We start from the raw sequence: 24,489 nt of genomic DNA, 5'->3' as shown, positions 1-24,489 counted from the left end.
TCCAAACCAGTTAGCTGACCTTACTTCTCTTCTCTAATTTATAAGCAAATGTAAAGACACTGAGTGTCATTTTAAAAAAGCTATTTAGAGGGGCACCTGGGTGGCTCAGTCAGTTAAGCATCTGTCTTCGGCTCAGATCATGATCTCAGCATCCTGGGATTGAGCCCTGAGTTGGGCTCCCTGCTTAGTGGGAAGTCTGCTTCTCCCTCTCCCTCTGTTGCTCCCCCTGCTTGTGCTCTCCTGTTCACGCATGCTCTCTCTGTCAAATAAATAAATAAATAAATAAATCTTAAAAAAAAAAAAAGCTATTTAGAGAGGTATTTGTTACGATGTGTACATACTAATTTAGACACAATATACTTTCTGTTTATGTGCTTTTCCCCCCTCCTCTAGTCAAAAAAAGCAACTGGCATTTATAGGAAATAGACTTAAAAAACAGGGGAATTCTGTGAACATCAGCACCATCCCCACCATCTGTATCAGGTGGCACAGAGTCACCACCCAGCCTGGACATCACTGAGAGTGAGAGTGAACGCCATCAGGAATCCTGGGGTAAAGCAGGGCTGTCCTGGCCAAACCGGGATGAACGGCCACTTTACAATCATGTCCTGTGGTGGATGATATTCCCCACACTGCCTGACACACAGACAAGACTGGCACCCTCTCTCCTCTCTCTTTCGTGGTCTCAGTTTAACCCCTGGATCAGGGGCACCTGAGTGACTCGGTCGGTTGAGCGTCCAACTCTTGGTTTCGGCTCAGATTGTGATCTCCGGGTCCTGGGATCAAGCCCTACGTCAGGCTCCGCGCTCAGCAGGGAGTCTGCTTGAGATCCCCTCTCCCTCTGCCTCTGCCCCTGCTCTCTTCCTCTCTCTGTCTCTCAAATAAATAAATCAATCTCTAATCCCTGGATGAGGCTGAACCACCAGAGAGGCTCCTTAGGCCAAAATGTCTGGCCAACAGCTTCTTCCACCCAACCTGCTTCAAGGCGATTCACTCTAAACGGTTCTCAGCAGGAGCTGTTCTTTGGTATTTCCCCCCAGCTTGTGCCAAGAGATGCCTCAGAAAATGATTTGCTTCCTCCATGGAAGTCACACAGGACATTCTTCTAAGATCATCACCAAGCATCCAGTCTTATTTTTTAAAGAATAGAGAGGCAGACGTTTGGTCTCCCAAGAGTAGTGTTTTCTTCTTATGGACAAAGAGGCTTTCAAAGGCAGTTATGTGTAGTTGTTACGGACTCAGGGCAGGGACTGCAAGTAGGCCCAATTTTGGTTCTGCCGCTTCTTTGTAATACTTGGATCCTCAGTTTCCCACCTGCATACTGGGGGCATTCAACAGCATCTATCTCATGGTGCTGCAGGGAGAATTAAATATCAGTAGTGCATGCAATGCTTACCCTTAACGATGGAGATGTGATTTCCCTGGGAATGCAGAATGAAATCCACAGTTCAACCTTATTAACTATGTGAACTGGAGAAGTTTTCCTTGTTTTTACCATTTATCGCATACTCTATTTTCTATAACCCTGACTTTCTCTATACGTGTCTCTGCTTTGCTAAAATACAGTCTTATGATACCTCTAACCCTTTCTGGAATAAAGAATAAATTAAACAAGCAAAACAAAACAAAACAAAGCACTATCTTCTGGGTCAGCTCCACAAAGCGTTCAGTGCCCACCCACCCTGCCATGTTTTTCGGGAGGGCAGGACAAAAAGTTCAGAGAATGGCAGCCATGGGTGTGCACGACTGTACTGATTTCCCAGGTTATCAAAACAAAACAAAACAAAACAAAACAAAAAACCCCCAAAACCAGAACAACTGGTCCAGGCATATGTTTCTTTCCTTAGTATATTTCTTTAACTCCTTAGAATATAATTTTATTTACTTCAGTAAAAATTTTCAAAACAAATTGCAATCATATATATATATATATATATATATTCCCGTAAATGCTCATAGTATTTCTTTAGACTGGAGAGGCCAAGCTAGGTACAAAGACAGAAACAGCCGTCATCAGCAAAGATGTCCAAGGACTTCCTTCCCAGACCCGTCAATAACGTCGGGAACTTACACTTCATACGCCAAACTGCAAAGTCTATGAAGTGGGATAGGTTCAGTAAGGTAGATCAGCCCAAGTCAAATGGAGCAGTAAATACCAAATCGAGAACTTCAAAATAAACTGGCTGGGCTTTGCGCGTAAATGCCCAATAGCCACTGTGAACGTCAGAACCACCAAAGCTGAGAAATTAATGCTAATGGATGGTCTGTGAGACTTTCTATTATACCCCCCACAGCCACCCACTTATAAAATACTCACTTACTAGGTTATAATAAACACTAAGCAGTGAGATATAAAGTCTTTGGTTTTAAAACTATGATTCTCAGGGCAAGATTCTTCTGCCCCAGACTTGGAACAGCTCCTTGTACCTGTTTGATAATATACATCCCAGTTCTTCAGATAAGCTGGAGTCCCTTTTTCAGCCCTATCATTTGCCCTTTTAGAGGCTGCTTTAGGTAGCAATTAAGATTTCTTATCATAGATGAGATTCTGCCTGGGTCATCTTGCAAACAAAAGATGAAGGTACCGGTTTAACAAGACTAATACTTGTGCAGCAGCCTCTCTCCTGTAAAGGATGGGCGCTGCCAATGCCAACCACCAAGGCCACGTGTGCCTCTCCCTGGATGCACTGGTCCACTCGGCTTTCCTGGGCACAGGAAACCACCACACTGAGCAGAGTAAGACGAGATACTAGGAGAACGGCAAGCCTTTATCCGATCATCATTAGATGCCTGAGGGCTGCTTGCTGGGCCTGTCCTACATTTCCCCCAGTTCTCGGGGAGACTGTGATTTCCCTGCAGGAAGGACTTCCCTGTGATCCCACCAGCGGCACGGGCAGCTTCTAGCTTTTGAGATGGGCCAGAGAGCTTGCATTTGCTCATCCAGAACAACTCCACCCAGATAAAAGTACTCCTGACACTTTAAATAAAAACGCAGCACATGGCTTTATTTATATTTCAAAAAAAAGAAATAGAGTATCAGGGGATATGAGATTTCTGCTCTCATATGTTTCCATCGCCCAATGCAATATAACGGTATTTTAAATGCACTGAAGAACTGAACGGCTCCAAACAGCTAATATTAAAAGTCATTTTTACGTACACTTCTGACCATATGGCGTTTGTTTCCTTTACGGTTTTACTGAATATTTGTGATTATCTGATCCACAAGTGTTACCCCAATACATTTTATGCTCCGTGAGGGCACCGCCCATGAAATGGGAGGAGAGGACTCACTGATTTAGAATTGTCAGTAAAACCATTTGGTTCTTTTTATCCTTCTTGGCTTATGATATCCACGGGATTTGAAAAAAATATTTTAAAATGCCAATTTCAAGGTCTCCAGGAAGTAAAATGTTTAATTATTAACCATTAGTGATATTAAAATATTTATATGCCTTTTAGTTCTACTTAATTGAATTTGGTAGCAAGGAGAGTAATGGGGTAGTGCTTTACTCGGCAGATAACAGCATTATCAGTTTGTCTGAAAAAGTAAGGCTTCAGACAGATCTTTCTTCGGAGACCCTATATGGATTTGTCTGAAATCATTTGTGTTAATGGAATGTTTTCATCCTCAGCTACTCCAAGCGAAACAAGTCCGTGTTTCAAAATGGAATTTCATAAAGAAATCCATTGCATGAGTTACTCCCACAACAGAACAGTAAATCTTAGATCTGTTTTAAGTGCTCTGTAGTACATTTTGGGGAGAGTTGAAAAGTACTATGCATCCAAATCAACGTGTCTCTTGGGGGGGGGGTGTTATTTTCACCTTACAGCTCAAGGCAAAAGACTGGGACATGATTCAGGATAAGCAAGCAAAGGAATGTTCTAGAAGGTGATAGAGGTGATTTCATGATTTTACCTGATCTGTCCACGAACCAGAGGTCTGTTCTTTGTCCTATTCATGTTTGAATCAAACGGCACCTCAAAAAACTGCAAAAAGATTGAAAAAAAGACAGAAGACATTAAATATAACATGAAACAATAATTCCCTTCTGCTTCAGTTCTGTACTTCTGTCCACAGTAAATGTCATTTAATTTTGATCTTATGAACTCATACTCTTGGCACTCAAAACGGAGGAAAATTCTCGGGGAGAGACACATTTAAAAATTATATGCAAAAGGGGTGCGTGCCTGGGTGGCTCAGTCAGTAAGCGTCTGCCTTCAGCTCAGGTCATGATCTCGGGGTCCTGGGATCGAGTCCTGCATCGGGCTCCCTGCTCAGCGGGGAGTCTGCTTCCCCTTCTCCCCCTGCCCCTCACCCCATCCATGCTCTCTCTCAAATAAAATCTTTAAAAAATTATAAGCATTCATTGTCTAGAATACACATGGTTCCACTTTGATCCACTCTGAAAACCACAGTTAAATATACAGTTGCTTCCTTCAGAGGAAGTTAACTGTTGCAGGTGTAAAGCTTTCGTGCTCTAGACAATTTCAGAACCTTGCACACGTCCCCACGCCTGTGAATCAACCAATGGAAATGGGCCACTAACATCAAGAACCAGGGCTGAGGGATTAGGACCCCAGATGAAACTATAAAAGGCAAACAAGGCGACATCGTGACCGGCGTAACCACCTCTCTCTGTCTGGGGCAGCTCCCCTTTCACACCTGTGATCCCAGCATCATTACCAGCACCCCTTCTCACTCTCCAAGCATCCCAGTCTGGACGATACACTGGTATGGTCACCCTAACAACGAGGTACTGGGTCTGCTCTCCAGAAATTCACACTATAACATACGGGTCAGCAAGCTCACAGGCGACATCCAGCCTGCACCTGTTTCTGTACAGCTCACAAGATGAAAAAAAAATTTTTTTTAATTTTTTTTAATGACTGGAAAAATAAACGCAAAGCAGAAGAACATTCTGGGACATGTGAAAATTATGGGAGAGTCAGGTTTCAGTGTCCATTAGTAGAGTTGTGTTGGAACTCACCCACACTTGCTGTCTACGTCTTGCTATGGCTGCCCTCACACCCCAGCGGCTGGGCTGGGTAGTTGCAACAGAGACGGTATGGCCCACAAACCCTAAAATATTTACTCTTTGGCCCTTTACTGAAAAAGGGTTGTTGACCTTTAATCTAGCAGAAAGACCACGATACAGATGATTATAATAATGTGCACAGTACAATGAAAGAGAGATGTGCTAAAATGGGCCCTGAAGCAGCCGGGGAGGCAGGCAGGCAGGGCATGCATCCTTCCAGCACACTTTTTTTTTTTTTTTTTAAGATTTTATTTATTTATTTGACAGAGAGACAGCCAGTGAGAGAGGGAACACAAGCAGGAGGATTGGGAGAGGAAAGCAGGCTCCCAGCGGAGGAGCCCGATGTGGGGCTCGATCCCAGGACTCCGGGATCACGCCCTGAGCTGAAGGCAGACACATAACGACTGAGCCACCCAGGCGCCCCTCCTTCTAGCACTCTTAAACAGACTTCAAGACTCAGCAGGAGTCAGATGCTTTAAGGGGCCTGGAGGGAAGAAAAGAGCAGTCTAGATGCAAGGGAAACATACAGAAAGACACGGGAAGCAGAAACTTCATGATAGGCTCGAGTAGCTGGAAAGAGTTCCGGATGGCACAGAGGTTCAAGGCCAGGCTTCACAGTGAGAGATGACAGTTACATTTCAGCTTTACAGTAGGAGATGCATTTTGGGCAGGTCACTATTGACTGCCACTTGGAGGATGATTTTGGCTGTAATGGCCCTGGGACAGATGGTGAGGGCCTAACAAGGCTGTGGCAGTGGAGATGGAGAGAAATCAACATCCTGCCTTACCCTCTAGCCCAAGAGCCTTTTGAAGTGTACACAGTTTCACCACGGGGACCTGCCATTTACATTCCAACTAGCAGTGTCTAAGAGCTCCACTTCCAGACCCTTCTAGAACTGTTTTGGGTCATTTCCGGTGGCAAGGAACTATAACCGTCTAAGGTGTCTGCCAAGGACAAAGGAAATATGGACTGGCTGGCCGGAAAAGGTAGTTACAAATACCAGCTGTGGTCCTGTGACCAGGGGCAGACACAGGAATGGAAGAATCCTGAATCCTTTTATTTTCATATAATCATATTCATATATATAAACCTATGTTTTTATTCCTCTCTCCCATTCTCCTACCACTGAATGTATGCTACTAGTATTTCGCATCATGTCTCAGAATTTAGGTTGCACGACATCAAGGGGCTCTGTGACCCAGCTTGAAGAGAAAGAACGCAGAAAGGGACTAGTGAATGTTGGTTGTAAGAGGGACCATTTCACCATGTTTGGCATAAACACAATTTTCCTATCGCCTTCTTTGGAAGCTAAGTTTGATCGTGAAGTGTGTCCGAGTGCTAAGCTGACGAGGGGTGAACCATGATGGCTGCTTGGTTTGTGCCATGTCAGTTTAGTTAACCGGGAGCGACCCTGCTCCCCACCCCCAGTCCTGCACAGCTGGACATTCAGGTGACCCACAGAGCTGGCAGGGGGTTTGAAAGGTGGAACTGAAGTCGCAGCCATGCTCACACTCCACAGCTGAGGGGGGGCTGGCTGCCCTAGTGGGCTGGAGGGGCACCGTGGCTGCAACTTCTCCAGCTCCTGCCAGCTCTCTGGGCTGCAGCCAATCCCTGAGCCCGTCCACCTCTCATTCATACTGGGCCAAGTCTGTGTGCTGTTGCACGGAGAAATGCAACCGCTCTTCTGCGGGGTACCTGGTTCATCCAAGTTGCAGGCTTGGAAGCAGGAAGAGACAGACACATGTTCTGGTTTGTTCTGGTGAGTTTCAGCTCAGCCTTGCAGATCTCAGGCGGCTCCCCCCCCGCCCCTTTCCTCTCTGACAGTCCTGCTTACCTCGGCCCAGCGCCAGGTACGGGCCCAGCAGCTTTCCAGACAGCTTCGCTCCCAGCACCGCATCGGCTTGATTCCCCATAATACACCCCCCTCCCCTTAACATCACTCACGGTGGTTCTGACCTTCTGATCAAACCCCAATACAGGCTTCTTCTCTGTTACTGTCAAAAGTGCCACTATTTAAAAGTATTTAACTTTCAGTATGCTCATCTTATCTGGAATTCTGAGTGACAGGCTTCCTGAGACACGTGAATTTATAATTCTTAATGTTAAAGAGAGCTATGCAAATAGGCACAAGTAATTTATTCAATGAACCATCAAGGCAAATGAATACGTACAATTGTAGATTGTATTACATTCATTTTACAATGATTTATATGTGTTAAAGAATTATTTGCCCCCGAAAGTCTACATTCTTTATTGAACTAGTTCAAGTTACATGTAATTGAAATGTTCTGTCTGTTTAAATTCCCTCCCTACCCCGACATTCAAACACATTCTATAGGTATTTGAAATAATCTTTCCTTCATAACCCATTAATTTAATTTCACAGGAGTAATGAGGATTCCAATTACAAATCATGTTATTCAAACGCTGGTAAGGTGTTTATCTAATGCAACACAGAGACTCATATAAATAACTATTTTGGCAGTTCTCAAGTCTTAGTTCAGGAATGAACGAGTGATTTCATCTGCATGAAGAAAGGATACTAGCTTGTCGACATTTCTGTCACGCCAGCCATCCAAAGATGGAACCGAGGTCTAGAACCAACGAGAACGTGAAAGTGTAGGGTGACGGAAATTGGCAGGAGTGTCTAACTTCCAAGAAGGCTTAACATTTAGCAGGACAAGTAACTTTTGGGTAGTAAGACCATGAGAACCAAGACCAATGGTTCACTTCAGTGAGCGCGCGACAATCCTTCCTAGCCCCAGGGGACCAGACCTCATTATGCCACTTTATTCCATTTTTCGTGCATTTTCTATAATGCCTTTCCGTTAGATTTACTGCTCTCACTTAGATATTTCAAGCACATTTCCAAAACATAAAGTGTGGGGTAGTTAGATGAGAAATCTGAAGACTTTAGAACCTCCAGCTGGCTTAATCTACTCACTTTGTTCCTGGGCTTTAGAGTAAGTTTTTCACGATGTCCTTATCATTTTGGTTGGCTCCATTACTTCTGAAGCAGTGCAGTAAAACTCTTCCAACTTGTGTTAAAAACAAAACACAAATGCAGTATTGCCAACCCTCTGAATATGCTGTTCTGCCCCTTTTCCAGATAACTCTGACTACGTCGAATAACGGCAGAAATAATACATACTGTAGTGAACACAATTTGGACTGCCGCTCGGGGCACACTGGTTCTCTCAGGGGCCACGCTTGTGGCTGACCTGCCTTTGGAAGACTGTTCATTGGGTCTTAAATGGCCGTACAACCCAGCATCCCTATCTGGACACAGTGATTGGCTTACTGAGCGGGTATCTGATTTGAACTGGGCCACTGAAAATCTTTCCTTGGATTTTACAAACCAAAGCCCAGGAAAGTTTGCTGTCAACCCTGTATGGAACTGCACCTCTTGCCTCCAGCAGCCTATTACACGAAGACTGGAAAATATTTCAAACGTAAGCACTGTATTGCGCAGAAGGGAATAATACTTTGCTTTTTAATTCAGCAAACAACTTACTTTCCATTTATGTTCATTTTCAAAACAAGTTTTTCAGACTCCTTCCTCATAAAAATCCAGCAATCTTTTGGAGTTCCTTTCATTTTAAGCTTTTTCCTTTTTACTCAGCTGTCCTACCTCACCATCTTCCTTCCAATCAGTCATATCCTCCTTCCTGCTGAACCCTCCAGAGATCCTGTATTCTGTTTTATCCCTCGGGCCCCTGGGGCAGCTAAAGGTAGAAAGACAATTCAAAGTGGCTCAAAGAGAAATGGAGCTTTCTCTCTACAACAGGGTGGTACCTGCTTTTAGGACTGACTGGATTCTGTGTCAAATGTGCCGCCATGATTCCAGCTCTTTCCATCTCTTGAATGTGCTTGCCATATTCCTGCTTGCAGGCCCTTTCCACAGAGCAGCCAAACAGCACTGGCAGCCTTAGACTCCCACGCTCCTGGCAACCGTGGCAGAAAGCTGATTTCCTGACAGCTCTAAAAGAGAAGTCCAGAGCCATCTTCACGGCTAGGGGCGGAGGGGACTATCCTACAAGCAGGGGAGGGGTGTCGGTGGAGAGACACCACCACGCTGTATCTCCCTCAAGCCCCCAAAGTTATCTTTTCTATAGGAAAGACAAATTCTATTGTCAGGCAGACGGAAGCAGCGAAATTATTTATGACTCACTGTAAAACAACCCCAAATCACTTCATTTCACACGTCATACTTATAAAGTAACTTGCCCACAGCAAAAAGGTATTCCTAGTTTAAGTATCTGAAAGGCATTTATCAATAGGAACATAAGTAACATATATTCATCTGTGTCTCACAATCAGTTTGGGAATCAATTTAATAGTTCTATTTAATACTACAGTAAACGGATCATTGTTTTTTCCTCATCCTCATATGCTGAAGATATAGGACACTATACACCAATGGGTAAATATTTATTAGATGCCTTTTGTGAGTTATTATACCATGCCTTCATATTAGTAATTATTATTACTCCAAAGAGATGATGCTCAGATATAAAATATACCTATTAATCCCAGGAGATAATGTGTACTTAAGGGTACTGCTGAATTTCATGGGTGAAAATGACACAGATACCAAGAGTGGACAGAAATATAACCTGCCCCATGTGATGAACTTCCCTATTCTTCCTCTGGTTAATTAAACCCTGGGCAAAAAAGTAGATGTGTTCTAGAGCCGTCTGGAAGTCAGGCTCAGAAAATATTGACTTCGATAACAAGGCGCAACTCTTTCTTTCCCTACGCCGACTCACAAGAGCAACGTTCTTCTTGAGACTCAATAGAGAAACAAACGCGCGAACCTTGTCGGGAGTTTGTTTTCCCATCCGTCTTGTCAAAGCTGCCAACAAGTGTTTGTCATTCCAATCTGGCTCACAGCTTCCAAGGTCCAAGATAATGTCTCAATCAATCTCGGACCAAGTTAAAAGGGATGCTGAAAAAATAAATAAATAAAGCACAGGGAGCGGCCCCTTATCCAGCAGGATTCCACAGGCCATTACTTTGGGCATACACATCAGCTAGGATCCCCAGGCAGCCATCCCTCTCTGGCTGTTACCAGTGTTCTGCCATACTGAGAATAAACGAGCGAAGTAAGACTCCTTGTTCCCATGGGTCTTTCCCCATGAGGCACCTCAGCCAGTCAGTATGTGCCCCGGTATTCCTCAGAAGTGGCTTTTCACCCCTGGTGGTGACTGGGGCAACGTGCTCCCCTAAACATGTGGCTCAAGACATCTATCTCTTATTAAACTGTATGTGAAGCCTTCACTCTTAAAGGAAAATAACAGAAAGGCCAGAAAAGGTCACCCGGCACTTAGGAGAGACCCAAAGTACCACATCCTGTAAGTAACAAAACTCAGAACGTCTCATCAATTTTGACCAGCTTCAAAAACCTGGTACAATAGGTCACCCCTTCTCCTGCCTGAGAGATCTCGATTTGTAACAATGCTTTCTGAAAAAAAGTGGAAGGAAAGTACATCAAAATATTTACAAGATTTCTCTCTGGGTAGAAAGATATGGGGTGATATATGATCCTTTACCCTTCTGTATTTTATAATTGTCTATAAAGACCATGTGTTTTCTACTTCAGAAAAAAAGATAATAAAAAATTAAATGATACAAATATAGTATTTGGACAGACCCTCTTTAGGTTAACTAATAAAGAATTTCTGAACTGATCTAGCATAAAACCCACACTTAGGGAGCCTTGGCCAATTAGAACCCACCCCCCCATCACAAGAGGACAAAATGTTGATCCTGAGCATTTCTCAAGTACACCCATTTCCCACCGCGTGGGCTCACAGCCTCTTCCTGAATTACAGCCCCCATTTCTTGTTTCCTAGGTTACAACAGCCTCCAAAGCACTTCCTGGTGCCAGTAGGGATCCCCGGGGCCAACTGTTCACACAGTGGCCAAAGCGATCTTTCCAGACACAAGCCGGGTTGCAGGAGCTGCCATCGATCCCAGGTTCGTGCTCCCAGCTGGGTCCTCGGTGCCACCTGGCCACCCGCGCAGGGGCGACCCCGCTTGGCCCTCGGAGCCACCTGTCCACCCGCGCAGGTTCCCGTTGCTTCCCTCTCCCATTAAGCTGTGTTGTGGCCGTGTCCTGACTATTGGATTTGGGCTTGAAAGGGCGGGTGTCAGAGCGCTCGGCGCTCGGAGCCACCTGGCCACCTGCGCAGGGGCGACCCCGCTCGGCGCTCCGAGCCACCTGTCCACCTGCGCAGGGGCGACGCCACAAAGCCCGCCCTCCCCACAGCAAGTTCCTGATCCGCGGTTTCACGCGGCTCTCCGCGCCCGGGCTGGCCCACACGACCTCTCCCACCAACTCGGCCTGAGCTCCGCAAGGAGATTTCACGTCTGGCGGCTCTCGGGCATCCCCCGGCTCCTCCCTTCCACCTCCTCCCTTCCACGCATGACATCTAACAGGGAACTGTCGTTTCCAGCTCTTACTTCTGTGGTCCCTCCACCCAGGCTGTCCATCCTGTTCCCTCCCACCTCCCAGGAAAGCTATCCCATCAACTATCCCTTTTCTCCACGGTATAGTCAGCTTGCCGCTTTTGGTTGGAGTACCCCCATCTGTACCGGAACATGTTTATTTTCGCCCCAGCCCCACATACACCCGGATGTTACTACCTGACGTCAGCACCAGGTTAGCATCTGGAAGAGAGAGACAACGGTCTCTCTTCCCAGTCTTCGTGAAGTCTGGGGCCCTCATCTGAGCCAGCGTGATCAGTAGCAGGGGGTGTCCAGGGTGAGGTTAAGAGCCCTCCAAAACCTCCAGATAAGCTCAGAGGAATTTCTGCTCTAACAGCTGCCAAGGACTATAATCCCATCTTCGCAAAAAACCATTTTTAAAAGAGTTTATTCTGAAGGCCGGTTGTGAAGAACAACGTACAAAGGCACTAAAGCCCACTAAAGGCTATTGACATGAACAGACAGACTGCAAAATTAAAAACAACACACAGAGTTTTAAGACTAGGGCTTAAGAGATGAGAAAATCTTTCCTCAACTACTGCTCTCTACACCTCATCCCACCCTAATAGGGACTCAAGGCCATCACATTAATAAACCCTTGCGGATCCCTCCACAACTGTAAAACAAAATAGCCTCCTTACTCACAACATGAGCAGTGATAAAATAATATGACAAGAGTCTGACCTCGGAAATGGCTCCCTCAAATACCAGAAAGAGTTTAAATGCCGCTCTTAAAAAAAAAAAAAAAAAAAAAAAGGAAAGAAAGAAATGAGGACATGACCATTTTAAAAAGGCCAGACATAAGTAAAATCATCTTTTCTAGTACTCGGCAGCAGAAGAATGGTAGGATACTCAGAAAAGGAAAGGTTATACTGCACGTTGAGCAATAAAACTGGCAAGTCTACAGGGGTTCAAATGCGGCTCTGGTACATCTGGTCACAACGGGCCGGGGCGAGGGGCTAGAGAAATCATTAAGCAATCTGAGAACTCCCCAACAAAGAAACTGTAAAATTCTGAACTATAAAGCAAAGGAAACACACTTAATCCCTCAGGAGTTGCAGTATGTATTTCAACTGGGTTATCCTTTTCCTCCTAAGGACACGGCAATACACCAGACCTGAGTGACACAATATCTCTACTGTATGCAAGTGGGCACGGAGCCAGTTTGCTCCAGCGACTCCAGGCACCTGTTGGTTTCATCACCGCGTTGCTCTGTGCAGCAGAGAGAGAGGGAAGGGGGGAGCAAAAGGGAGGTGGCCGGGGTGGGGGGCGTTGAATATATACCTTTGAAAAAACAGTTAACACGTTCTTTCTGTAAATTTTCAGTTAACATGTTGAAAGCTTAACACATTTCTTCTAAGATTACAGTTTATTTTTGAACTTCGAAGGCTGTGCGACTGAAAAGGGAAAGGATTTGGTGCACCAGGAGACACCAACTTTCTTAGCAAATGTTATCTTAGTAGAGTGACTTCAGACCTCTCCTTTTCATGACCCTCCCCGTTCCCTCCACCTCCGAGATTCTGTGATGGGGGAACACTTAAAATGGATTTCAACTTTAGTAAAATTTGTCTACCGCCCGCATCGCCCACGATCCTAGAATATTCTTTTACCGATTCCCTAAAATTAGTTCAAAATAACTAAGCATCTTCATGTTTAAAGCAAGTATAATACAAGATGTGTTTATGAATTTCGGTTAAAAAAAACTATATGGTGAATGAAAACAATGACTATAATGTCAAAATAATAAATAAATGATGAGAAATAACGAGCTTGCATCAAAGGATAAAAATAGCACATAAAAGACACCAGGATGTTTTCAAAGGGGGCCCGGGGATACTGCAAACGGTAGTCACCAAGTGACATACTTCTGACAGATTTTACAATTGTTCCTGTCACTATATTCCCACTGCTTTCCCCTCAACCTGGTTTACTGGAAATGCCTTACTTCTGAGTCTGATACGTTCAGAATGTATATCTAAGTGCAGGAATGGACCATCCACACAGCAGAGGAGGGTCTAAGCGTCCCTCTGCTGAAAGCCATGAAACGGTTGAAAATTCCTCTGGTGGGGCCAGACATCTGTCACCCACAGTGCAAGGGACATTGGGTACTATCCCAGAATCCTCCAAAGTTTAAGTATGTGGCTTCTTTCCTGAAAAGGCAAACAAAAGCCCATGATGCACCGTAAGCGCGATCACTGTGTTCTGAGAGTGTAGTCTGTGCACACACCGCCTTCCAGAACGACCTGAAAATAACAGAGGTCAATCCACACGGAAAATATTTCCAGTCCTCCTCCGGTCAGGACCAAACTGGGGATAATGTTTACTCTTCTAAGACATGCGGCTAAAAATTCCTACTTACCAGGAGCTACTAGAAAAGGTACAGTAGACGTTCGTTTTGAGTTTTTATCTTTCTTTAAAAGTTTTAACTTAATGAAATAAAAATGGCATAAAGGGAACTTAAATATTTCTAACTTTTCTGCCAAATATCAGCTGAACCCCAGAAAGCAGGCAACATTTCAAAACGCCTATGAATTACAGTAACTGATGTGACTGTGAATTTATTAAGATTATACAGCTGGGTAAGTGGCATTTGGTCATCAAATCCCAATGTTTAAAGATCGTAATAGATGTAATAATGGTGTATGGTGACAGATGGTAAGTACAGTTATCGTGGCGAACACAGCTTAATATACAGAATTGTTGAATCACTAGGTTGTATATCTGAAACTAATATAACACCGTATGTCAACTATACTTCAATATAAAAAATTAAACATTTTTAAAAGTAAAGAATTACAACAGATTACATGCCTGTATGGCTCCTGTCTGTATCAGTTTTCTGTCTCAGAGGCAGTTCTTAGAATATTAGGAATACACACACACACACACACAAACAATTTTCTATGTTCACACACGACCTGTGTAAAGTAGCAATCTAATTTTCTGACAAATATGAGTTAAACAGAGAGTGTTAATGTCTTAAGGAAATACTTCCAAACAAAAAAGGATTTAGTTTTACTGACTACATTTCTTTTGAGTTTCTTTTCAAATACACTAGTGGGAGGGCCCGTCCTCCCTTTCTTACTCTTGATTAAGGGGAGACACGGGAAGGCCTGGATGGGCCCCCTACTAGCAACGATGATGGTAAAATAACAAACGGTGAGAAGCTGGCTCTGGACTAAATTTTAAACACTATTCCAAGTCATGTTTTATAGATAAAGCATTTTAAGACTTAATTGAGGGTACTTCTAATGAGAGATGTGACTTCAGACATGTCAAATGGCCCACAGCTCTCAATTTAATGCAAACTTATATTAAAAAAAAAAAATCTTCCAGATCACATACTGCTGCTCTTAAGGGAGGCAGAGAAATTCTCAATTCTATGTGCCAGGATAAAGTAACAACCACCACGATCGCTCCCACAAAATCTATAGCAAATAAAGGTAAACAGACACCTTATAATTAAATCTGTAATGATATAAAACAATGCTAGATAATGAATGTCTTTATAAGAAAATAGTCTGAAATGCCAAATTATCTAACCGTTACTTCATTTAGTTTAGCCTATCCAGGTGGCAGTGACTTTTATACCGTAGTGAGATAGACTAAAAATACCCCCACTTTCTCATAAAAGGTAGGCTTTATAGGTATAATACAAATTAATAAGACAAGTCCCAACTTGGGGAGTTGGGATTTTGTCAACTGATCTTCAACAGATAGACTAGCACCATAACTTATAATCAGGTTTGAAAACCCTAGATAATATTCACGTGTGAGTTTTCGAAAGAATATATGGAATCTAGTTTAAGTCCATTATTTTTTCAAACTGCTAAGTTAAAAAAATTTGAGACATCACTTCCTTCATCATTTATCAAAATGTGATGACTTCAAATTAATTCTATTAAAAGTTTTCTCTTGAAAATACCACTGCAAGCGAAGATTTTGAGAGCAGTGGGACCAAGAAACCAGATCTAATGCTGCAATTAAAAGAACAGGCTCGCTGAAGATTATTCGCCACATATATTACACATTTAATAATCTGAATTCTGCATGGTCTCATAATAGGTCAATGAGACTACTCTTAATATAAAACGCTTAAAATTAAAAATAAAAACACAAGCAGGAATATGAAAACAAAGATATATTATTTCAGTATCACTAATAAAAGGGAAAATGTTCTTTACAAAGGCAATGAGGAACTCTACATTTAATGATTAATGATTCACTCTAAATTTAATTATAAATTAATGGCTTAATTTATAGTTGACTATTTGCTTCAGAGTGGTGGCTCTATGGTTTTTCTCTTTCCAAGGTTTTCTTTTATTATAATAAAAAGGGAGAGAAATAATAAACACGAGGAATAAATTACACAGATACATGTGGCTATATTCTTTAAAAAAGGATTTGCACATGGTTTGGGAATATTTTAAAGCATTTAATGTTATATTTCCCAAACCACAATAAACCTTTTAGGTTTTCCAAAAACACATTAGAAATGTAAAATGTTCACCACAAATGCTTTGGAAGGTGAGTTTGAGGGTGGAAGGTCCTTACGAAGATCACCTGGTCAAAGAGACTTCTAGAGGAAGCTCCTTTTGTAAAAGGTTTCTTCACTTTTAGGAACACTTTTCCAAAATGCTATTTCCCAGAGCTTGACTTGTTTATGACCAGCTGCAGCTTGCTAAGTCCACGTTTCTCAGAATATTTGTTTTATGTTTATTATTACTGTAGCATGCTCTAGTTTGTTCAAGAATTTACAGACACTTAGACCAGCAGCCTAAGCCGTGATTCAGTAAATGTTACAAGCTGAAACCATTTTTGATACTAAATACTGGAGACAACAAAGGGATCCTCCTTGGTTTAATAAGGCTTCAAACGTGCACATCTGTAGCTTTTCCACTTTGCGTCCTGATGGCGATGAACAAAACGTTTAAGTCTGCAATCACTACACTATTTTATTGCCAAGAAATCCCACTGGCTCATTTAGGCATAAAAAATGTAACTGGGCTGTTTCACTTGAAACTTTCTTATGTAACTGCCATTATAAAATTATAAAACCTTTTATTTTGATCAGCTTTCCCCTGGAAAAAACAGTGTACATTCACAGCTATGGATGTAGTAATGCAGGAAATAGATTTTGTACAGGGTAACCGGCAAGTCTATTATGAATAAATAATTGACAGATCCCGGCGAATATTGTCAGCGTTTGTTAAAATGCTCGTAAAGTGCCTCTCATGATAACCATTCACAGCTTCATCAAAGCAGGTGAAAATCTATGGTTAGTTTCATAATCGAATGAATGTAACAGACAAGCAAAATACAGAGCACCGATGGGACATGCCTTTTTTATGCTGATAAGGCTACAACAATGCACTGATTCGTTTCTTAAGTCAGGAACCGTGGACTATTACTAGTTGTTATGTACCGAGGGGTGACTGTTCTTAAGCCTGTCCATTAACCACTAGCTCAGGTAATCCTCACCGCAGTTTTCTGGTAGGTACGTAATACCGTTATCAGCATTTGAAGGATGAGGGGAAGGAAAGGAATTAACCTCGGTCGTAAGGTTTGGGTTCAAACCCAGACAGTCTGACTCCAGAGTCCCTGTGTTTAATCACTATCCTACGAACCATACGGCATTATGCTTGAGCAAGAGGCAAGAGCGAGCATGAGACCGTAAGGCAGCGCGAGATACAGACCTGGGCTCCATCCAATAGCCTAGCTCAGGAGATGGGATTCTTACGTATGAAACAGCAAGAGGCACTACGGTAAGATTCACAGAAATGCAGATACTCTCTGCCAGTTATGAGTTCGGCGGAAGGACAGATTAGGATTCTCCATGCTGGTACATCCAAAATTTGGCCCACCAGGCACTGGGGTACAAGGCAACTGAGAATTCGGGGGGAAAGTCTACGTTGACTTATGTGGCTAGCACCCAAGACCTTCACAAATAATTCAAAAGAGACCAGTCTTGCCACCAATATAGCAGTTAGCTTGAGGAGATCACGGGAGAGCATGTTTCAAATGACTTTATTCTTTTCGAAAAGAACCACTGGTACATGTAAGGGCCGTGGAATTCCTTATAAATTATTAGACAGAATTCCAAAATCCAACAACATGGGCTTAGTTAATGTAACTTTTGCTTGATCCATATAATGGCACAATCAACAGAGTTTTAAAAACTTTTTCAAAGCAAATCATATTTAGTGATCTGGGAAGTTCATGACTGGGTATGAAAAGAAAAAGATTATGGCATGTCTTATACAGGATGCGATTTGTGGGTGTGTATCGAAAAAAATTAGACAAGAACTATAAACCAATATAGTGTTATTGAGTGATGTTATTTCCTCTGCAGGAAACTCTATTCATGTGTCTCCTTTAATGACCATCTCTTTAAGAAATAGTTGAAAGAATTGGAATCAGAGTATTGAGATTCAGTTTATTTTAATGTAGAAAGATTGCTAGGTTGTAGAAATAAGTCTGCCACTCAAGAACATTTTGGAATTAAAGAGCTCTGATAGAATTACCAAAAACAAGCCGACAAACAAACCAACCAAACAGAAAACAGGCAATTTGTTGAAGGACATGTCAATTAGTTTGGACTTACGAATTGCATTTAAGACTGAAAATAGCAATGATTTCCCAATTTGGAAGAGATTTCCCCCCCAAAATGTTAGGACTCAAATCCTCCCTTCCTTTTGACACTCAATATAGCAGACTTTCTGCTTAGACTTTCTGCACCTTAATGCTATTTATTCTTCCTCTCTACACTATTTATCATTTTGCAGTGACGTATTTTAGAAAGTTCTTATGTTCTCACATCAGCATCCTAACTGTGCTGTTTTAATACTATCCATCCAATTTTCTGTATTAAAACATTTAATATGTAATAACTCACACAGGGAGAATTACTTTTAATCTCTTCATCTCTGTTCAGTGTTTTAAAAAGAGGTGTAAATATTTATTTACTCTCACTTAGGATACACTGATTTCCAAAAGGAGAAATGCAGGGTGAAAAGGTACAAATATTTTTGGATCTACCATTCAGACATATACATTTGCATTATTACATATATACTGTTAAAATCTAGTAGTTTTTTCATTTAACATCCATCAGCTTCTTGTGTCATTAAATAGCATTTGGAAATGTGATTTAAATTTTAAGACACCGTATAGCATTCCATTACCTGGAAAAAACACAGTTTACTTTAACTGAGCCCATTTTTGTATGTTGAAATTCTGTCTAGTATATTTATTTATATTAGAAAGTATTTGTGTCCACTTCGGTAGCTTATTGAGAAAAAAATTCTAGACATGTTAAGTGTTGGATTGAAGGGAATTTACATTTCTAAGAATTTTAACTATGCTTCCCAAATTTCCCTCCAGAAAGATGACCCCGATTTACACTCTGACCAGCAGCAGTGAGGAGGCCGGCCTTGGAACATCCTTCCAAACTGCAATTTAAGGTGGGAGAGGAGCCTGAACACATCGTTATGCATGAAACGGCTCATTCCTTCACACAGCCTCAGAGACCCTTTTTACGGATTTAAAAGCAAAAACCCATGTTCTTAGGGCAACTGAAGTAAACGCGAAGTCAGATGATTTTAAATGAAAAATAAAAACACACAAAGGAAAAGATTTCAACAGAGATGTACACCAAACCCCACAACTTTGCTTCACAGACCATCTTTAGAGGTTGGTAAAATTGTGACTGTTAACACACAGCCACTGGCACGTGCAAAGATCTGTACGAACAGACTATAATCGCACACATCTCTGTCCCCTTTCACTACATACTTACATTCTAATGCTGTCAGTGAAACGGGTGCTCTTTTCTGCTAACCTCATAAATAAGATGATTTTAAAAAAAACAACAACAAAACAGAAGGAAAATGTAAAAGATTCTCTATAAGCTCTGATGCATCCAGGCCAGGAAAACGTAAGTATGGTATCTAAATAACCAAGGTCTCAATGGCGCTGTATGGCAAGAAATTTCCTAAAGCATCAGTATGTCACAGTCGAAGAGAGAGGGCGACCCAAACCAGAAACGAATGAAACCAAAGGAAGACTTTTTTTGGTACTAGCAAGAAAAAAGTCTAAAACAAGGTATTTATTAATTACCTAGCTTCTCCTGAGAAACCCTTCTCTCAAACCCTATTCTTCAAAGTCAAGCGAGCAAGTCACACCTCATTTTTCTGTCATCTCTGGGAAGTAAAATGTTGCGTACAGGTGAATTTTCTAGACGTATGAAGTTATTTTCTGCTTTGAATAGCTATGTTTATAAAATTAAAATCCGTTTTCGATGGAAATGTTTCTAAAACTTCTCCCCGTTCTGAACTTTGAAAACAATTTACTGAGCATCACTTCACATGGTTTCCAGGGACGCAGGATGCCCGCCTTCACAGGACTAACTCCTAAGCGTCTTAAAATAAATCACCTTTACATTTTCTTTGCTTTGTTGTATGCTACTGTTTCCTTCCTCTCTACCATCATCTCTAATCCTTAACTTATTGCTTTCAATTATTTCTGTCATTACTTAAAAATAAAAAAGGCTTGATGGAAACAAAACAAAACAACCAGCTTACTGATTAAATGAAATTATAGAAGGTGGTGTTTTTAGGGCGTCTCTCTGCCTCCATCCCTAGCTCTCTTCTTTACTGTACAAACACCTTTGCATCTCCCAAGTTCTTGGCCGTAGGTTTGAAAAAAGATTTCAGCTGGAAGGCAGAAGTGTTACTGAACTGTAACACTGAGATCTACAAATTCCAAAAAGTAACAGGGAAAAACTTGAAACATTCTATTGCCTCTACAGTAGAATGCTACAAAATCTAAGGGTTTTTCAAAGTGTAGTTCGGGGGGCCACCTGCACCAAAACCCGAGGCCCCACCAGGAGCTTCTAGAAAGCAGAGTGGAGATAGGGAGCCTGCATTTTCAGTGACCCAGGTAATTCTTTACAGACAGTAAAATTGGAGAACTAATAATCTAATATCTAAAATCAGTGAAGCGCTTGCCTTTAAATCAACCCTAACATATTTTCATTCCTAACAAAAATGGCTGCGTTTGTTCCAAAGAAATTTTGTCATTGTGATATTGGTTAATTACCAGAAATTACTGAGATGTCAACTTAATATAGTCCATAGACGAATCTGATTAAAAAAAAATCCAAAAAAAAAAAAATCTGTCAACAGACCAATTAACTAAACTGTATAGGAAAGCAAAGAGCATTCCATATAAAATTTCATATGATTCAACTATTCAAAAATGAACAGCTTTATCGTATGAATCTTTCTGACCCGAAAGTAATAAGAGAAATCTCATTATATATTTATTAGGTTAACTTTAAAGGTAGTTCCTATGTGTATAGTTATGCACTGCTGTCTTTTATTCAGAATAAAAGAAAAATAAATGGTGCTGTGCTCTGGCCATGTAGATAGAAGTAAAAAGCCTTTTTCACAAATGAGGGAGAGTCAGGACCCGGGGTGTGTACTGTACTAGAGTTCCACAGATGTTCCCACGGGGAAAGTGTGGAGGGGGACACATGGGCTCTCTCTCTCTTCTTACAACTGCATGCCCATCTATGATGATCTCAAAATAAAGAGTCCACTTTAAGAAAGCACCCAGAATGTTTACTTTACTCATGTCGCGTCAGAGAACTACTTTGGAAGGCATGCTTTCTGCTGGAAAGCTGTAAGGTGCTGCTGCTTTCTAAGCTTATGATCAGCCAGTTGATTTCAAAATCCTCTCCAACAGTGTACTATGCCACACATATTCTTTGGGAACAGGTCTGATCTCTTTTTTATGGGCTCGCTACCCCTTTTTGGAGGTGCAAACATCTGTGCCCCACACACAAAACACAATTAGGCTTCTTACAGAGTGATTCCGGGCTGAAACACTAGCTGACAAACACAGGTGCTTTTCATCTTCCAGTACGAACGACCATTAAGGTAGTTCTAAGACCCGGTTAATTTTTTTCCAGAAAACAAACATTTTCTCACATAGAAGTTATTTACTGAAGCGAATGGAGAAGGTAACTTTATTTTTATCTCCTTCATATTCTTTAAGAGGACGTTAACAAGCGTGTAAGTATTTCCATCAACAATATTCCTAAAGGTCACCAGTGTCAGGGACAACTCAGTGAAACACGAAAAACTGTACTCTTTAAAGATCTTTATGTGATGGATTTTGGAGAGTCATTGCTTTTTCCTTCAGGCACTAACATTTGTTGAATCTGAACACATTGTGGAGTCTACGCCATGAAACCTTTAATCACAAGTAACTAAAGGATTATTATTAATATTTTTGGCGTCAAAAGGAATTCTTTAACACCAAAGCAAAGAAGAACTAAAATGAAGTCAGAAACATGGACCCAAAGAAACACTAGGGACACCAGAGACTCTCTCTGTAAAATCCAAGTCATTCAGTATCTCTGCTACCGAACGCATTTTATAAAAAGAAAAGATTTCTGTGTGATAACAGATAGTCTCACTTACGCCAACTCAGGCTAACTTCACTAATTAAGATTACACTGGAACTAATGAAAAATCTGAATTAGAGACTTTTTTTTAAAAAAGGATGTTTCCTTAATTTCAATTATGATAAAAATTTCATGGATTTAAACTTTACTAATTAGCCATTTTTTCCCATCATCCATATTAAAATCAGGATGAAACTGATCTTCATGTAAGAAACTCTTTCCTTCAGTATAGTATCATTTCATAGTTTTAACAATATTTCGTGTTGATAGTGAGGGCAGGCATTTGAAATGCTTGATAATCAAATGTTTAAGTACCTTCAAGTATGTTTTATCAAGTACTTTATGTCACACATTGTGTACAATTACAAACCAAGTTCGTTAATTCGGTTAGTTAAACTATGAGCTACCATGGGGCATACAAACATAGACACAATACCCACACTCAAAGATTACTCCTAGCAGTAAGAAACTCTTCAAGGACTTTATTATTTTAATTTAATTTGAAAACCAACAATATTGGATTTCTTTAGAAACAGTCCACAATTTGAACCGTTCACAAATCTAGTTAGTACAAATTAATGTAACCTAACTGCATCTACAGTAACACAGATGAACGGATAACCAGAGGCTCCCTCAAAGCTTCCTTCAGTATGTGAGTCAAAAGAGTATTTTAGTAACGATTCCCTTAAATACACATTTTAAAATGCTGTAATTATTTTTAAAAATACGTTCAACAGTTGTATTTTAATTTTTTTGTTTTCATGAAAAATACAAAACGTACCTGCAACTCAGTCTAACTAAATGAATAAAGCTGAACTACTACAATAGTTTTAAAACTGCATTTCTAATAAAAAAAAGTTGACTCAATGGCTTATTTTTAATAAATTTGATGGAAATTCCAGGGAATTTTATAAAGTCTACGCTAACCCGAGCTTTTCCTGGCTCCTTTGTAAAGAACTTGACAAACACCACACAGCACCTCTATAAATAAGCTGCCAGAGTTACATTACAAATTTTTAACTTAAAACTTGCGACAAAACCCTCAAATTTGACTTACACTGGTTCATTCAGGAATTAAACCTAAAATGAATTACACGTACCAAAATAATGGTTAAAGTTCTAATCACACAATTCGTTCAACATGATTAGATGATTAAATTTCTATAGTGCATACATTTTATCTAATACTACCTAAAAATTTCTTAGGCAATGATTTAACATCAGCATAAACACAGGAAAAATTCAAAATACCAGGACTGTTCTTTGATATTGATGTTTCTTAATGCAACAGACAGATTTCTTTTTCTCCTTCTCAAATAATTTAATGGGTTAGGAGGTTAAACTCCATATATAGCCTACTGAAAATTTAACACTTTATAAACAAATAGTCCGCAATAGGTCCGTGTATTTGTTAGACTAAAAAAAAAAAAAAAAAAAGAAAAAAAGAAAAATACATAAAGTGGTAATTTTTAAGATTAGGGGAAAACTACAGATAGAAAATGTTTAAACACAAACCATTATGCCCACACACTCCTGCCACCATTCACTAAGATGCTTATAAACTCAAAGGAACAGAAAGCAGAGAGTCAAAGAAAGGAGTATTTAGTAATACAAGGATCATACCTCTGTGTCGTATAAATTAATCCATCAATTGTTTTATTTCAGATGAAGCTTTCTTAGGTAATAGATTTGAGCCTCTGCACTTACCCTCCTTTAGCATTTAAAATAACAAAGTTACAGAACCTGGTTTCATATATGCATCTCATCTTGGGCACAAGCGATCGCACAGCTGTGGAGATCGACGTCTCAAATATCAAAAATTCCTGATATAATAAAATGGTGTAAACTTAAACCACCCATTTCTAATCCAATTACTTTATCTCCTCACCTCATCTGCAATGATTTCATGATGTTTGGGTAAAGAATGATGTGGCATTTTGTTTGTGATTAAATTCTAACGTAGAATGTAGGAATATGACGGAAAATGAAACCCAAACAAAAGCAAATTTAAGTACTTTGACATAGATATAAAGAATAAAAATGCACATACTGAAAAGGAAAAGTCTAGTTACTAGGAAATCATAAACAATCCTATGATTCATCATTTTATCATTTAATCCCCCAACTTCTTTTAGTCGGAAGATCCCCTAAATGAAAAGGACTCTGTCAAGGAGCTACTGGCTGTGGTTTCAGTCTCCTTCCTAATTACTTTCCACTCCGGATGAATGTCAGTATTGCAATACACACACCAACATTCTTCAGGACAATGGGTTTGTCGGTTTCAAAATACTCCTGTGTAAGTGCTGTTCTCATACGGTAACAATATGGGCCGCGGTACTATCACTGAAGAGGAAAACACTGCTTTATAATATTTTCTAATACTGCTTTCTAAATGGTTACCAGTAGGACATCTGAAGTGGGATGTCTTGGCTGTCTGGCTGGCTCCATCCAGTACGGTTCATGGTATAACCTGGTCATCTTGTCACATT

The 24,489-nt window shown here is 40.9% G+C and overlaps 1 protein-coding gene across 1 annotated transcript in view; it reads right to left on the bottom strand.

The window, feature by feature from the left end:
- Nucleotides 1–24,489, bottom strand: part of LOC100472806 (protoheme IX farnesyltransferase, mitochondrial) — a 126,102-nt gene that overhangs the window by 33,879 nt on the left and 67,734 nt on the right. The window contains exon 5 of the mRNA XM_002927914.4: nt 3,920–3,990. Coding sequence (XP_002927960.2) covers nt 3,920–3,990 — 71 coding nt within the window. The remainder of the gene's footprint in view (nt 1–3,919; nt 3,991–24,489) is intronic.

This window comes from Ailuropoda melanoleuca, chromosome 17 (assembly GCF_002007445.2).
Source record: "Ailuropoda melanoleuca isolate Jingjing chromosome 17, ASM200744v2, whole genome shotgun sequence".
NCBI classification, from domain to species: Eukaryota; Metazoa; Chordata; class Mammalia; order Carnivora; family Ursidae; genus Ailuropoda; species Ailuropoda melanoleuca.
This window is presented reverse-complemented; position numbering and strand designations above follow the sequence as displayed.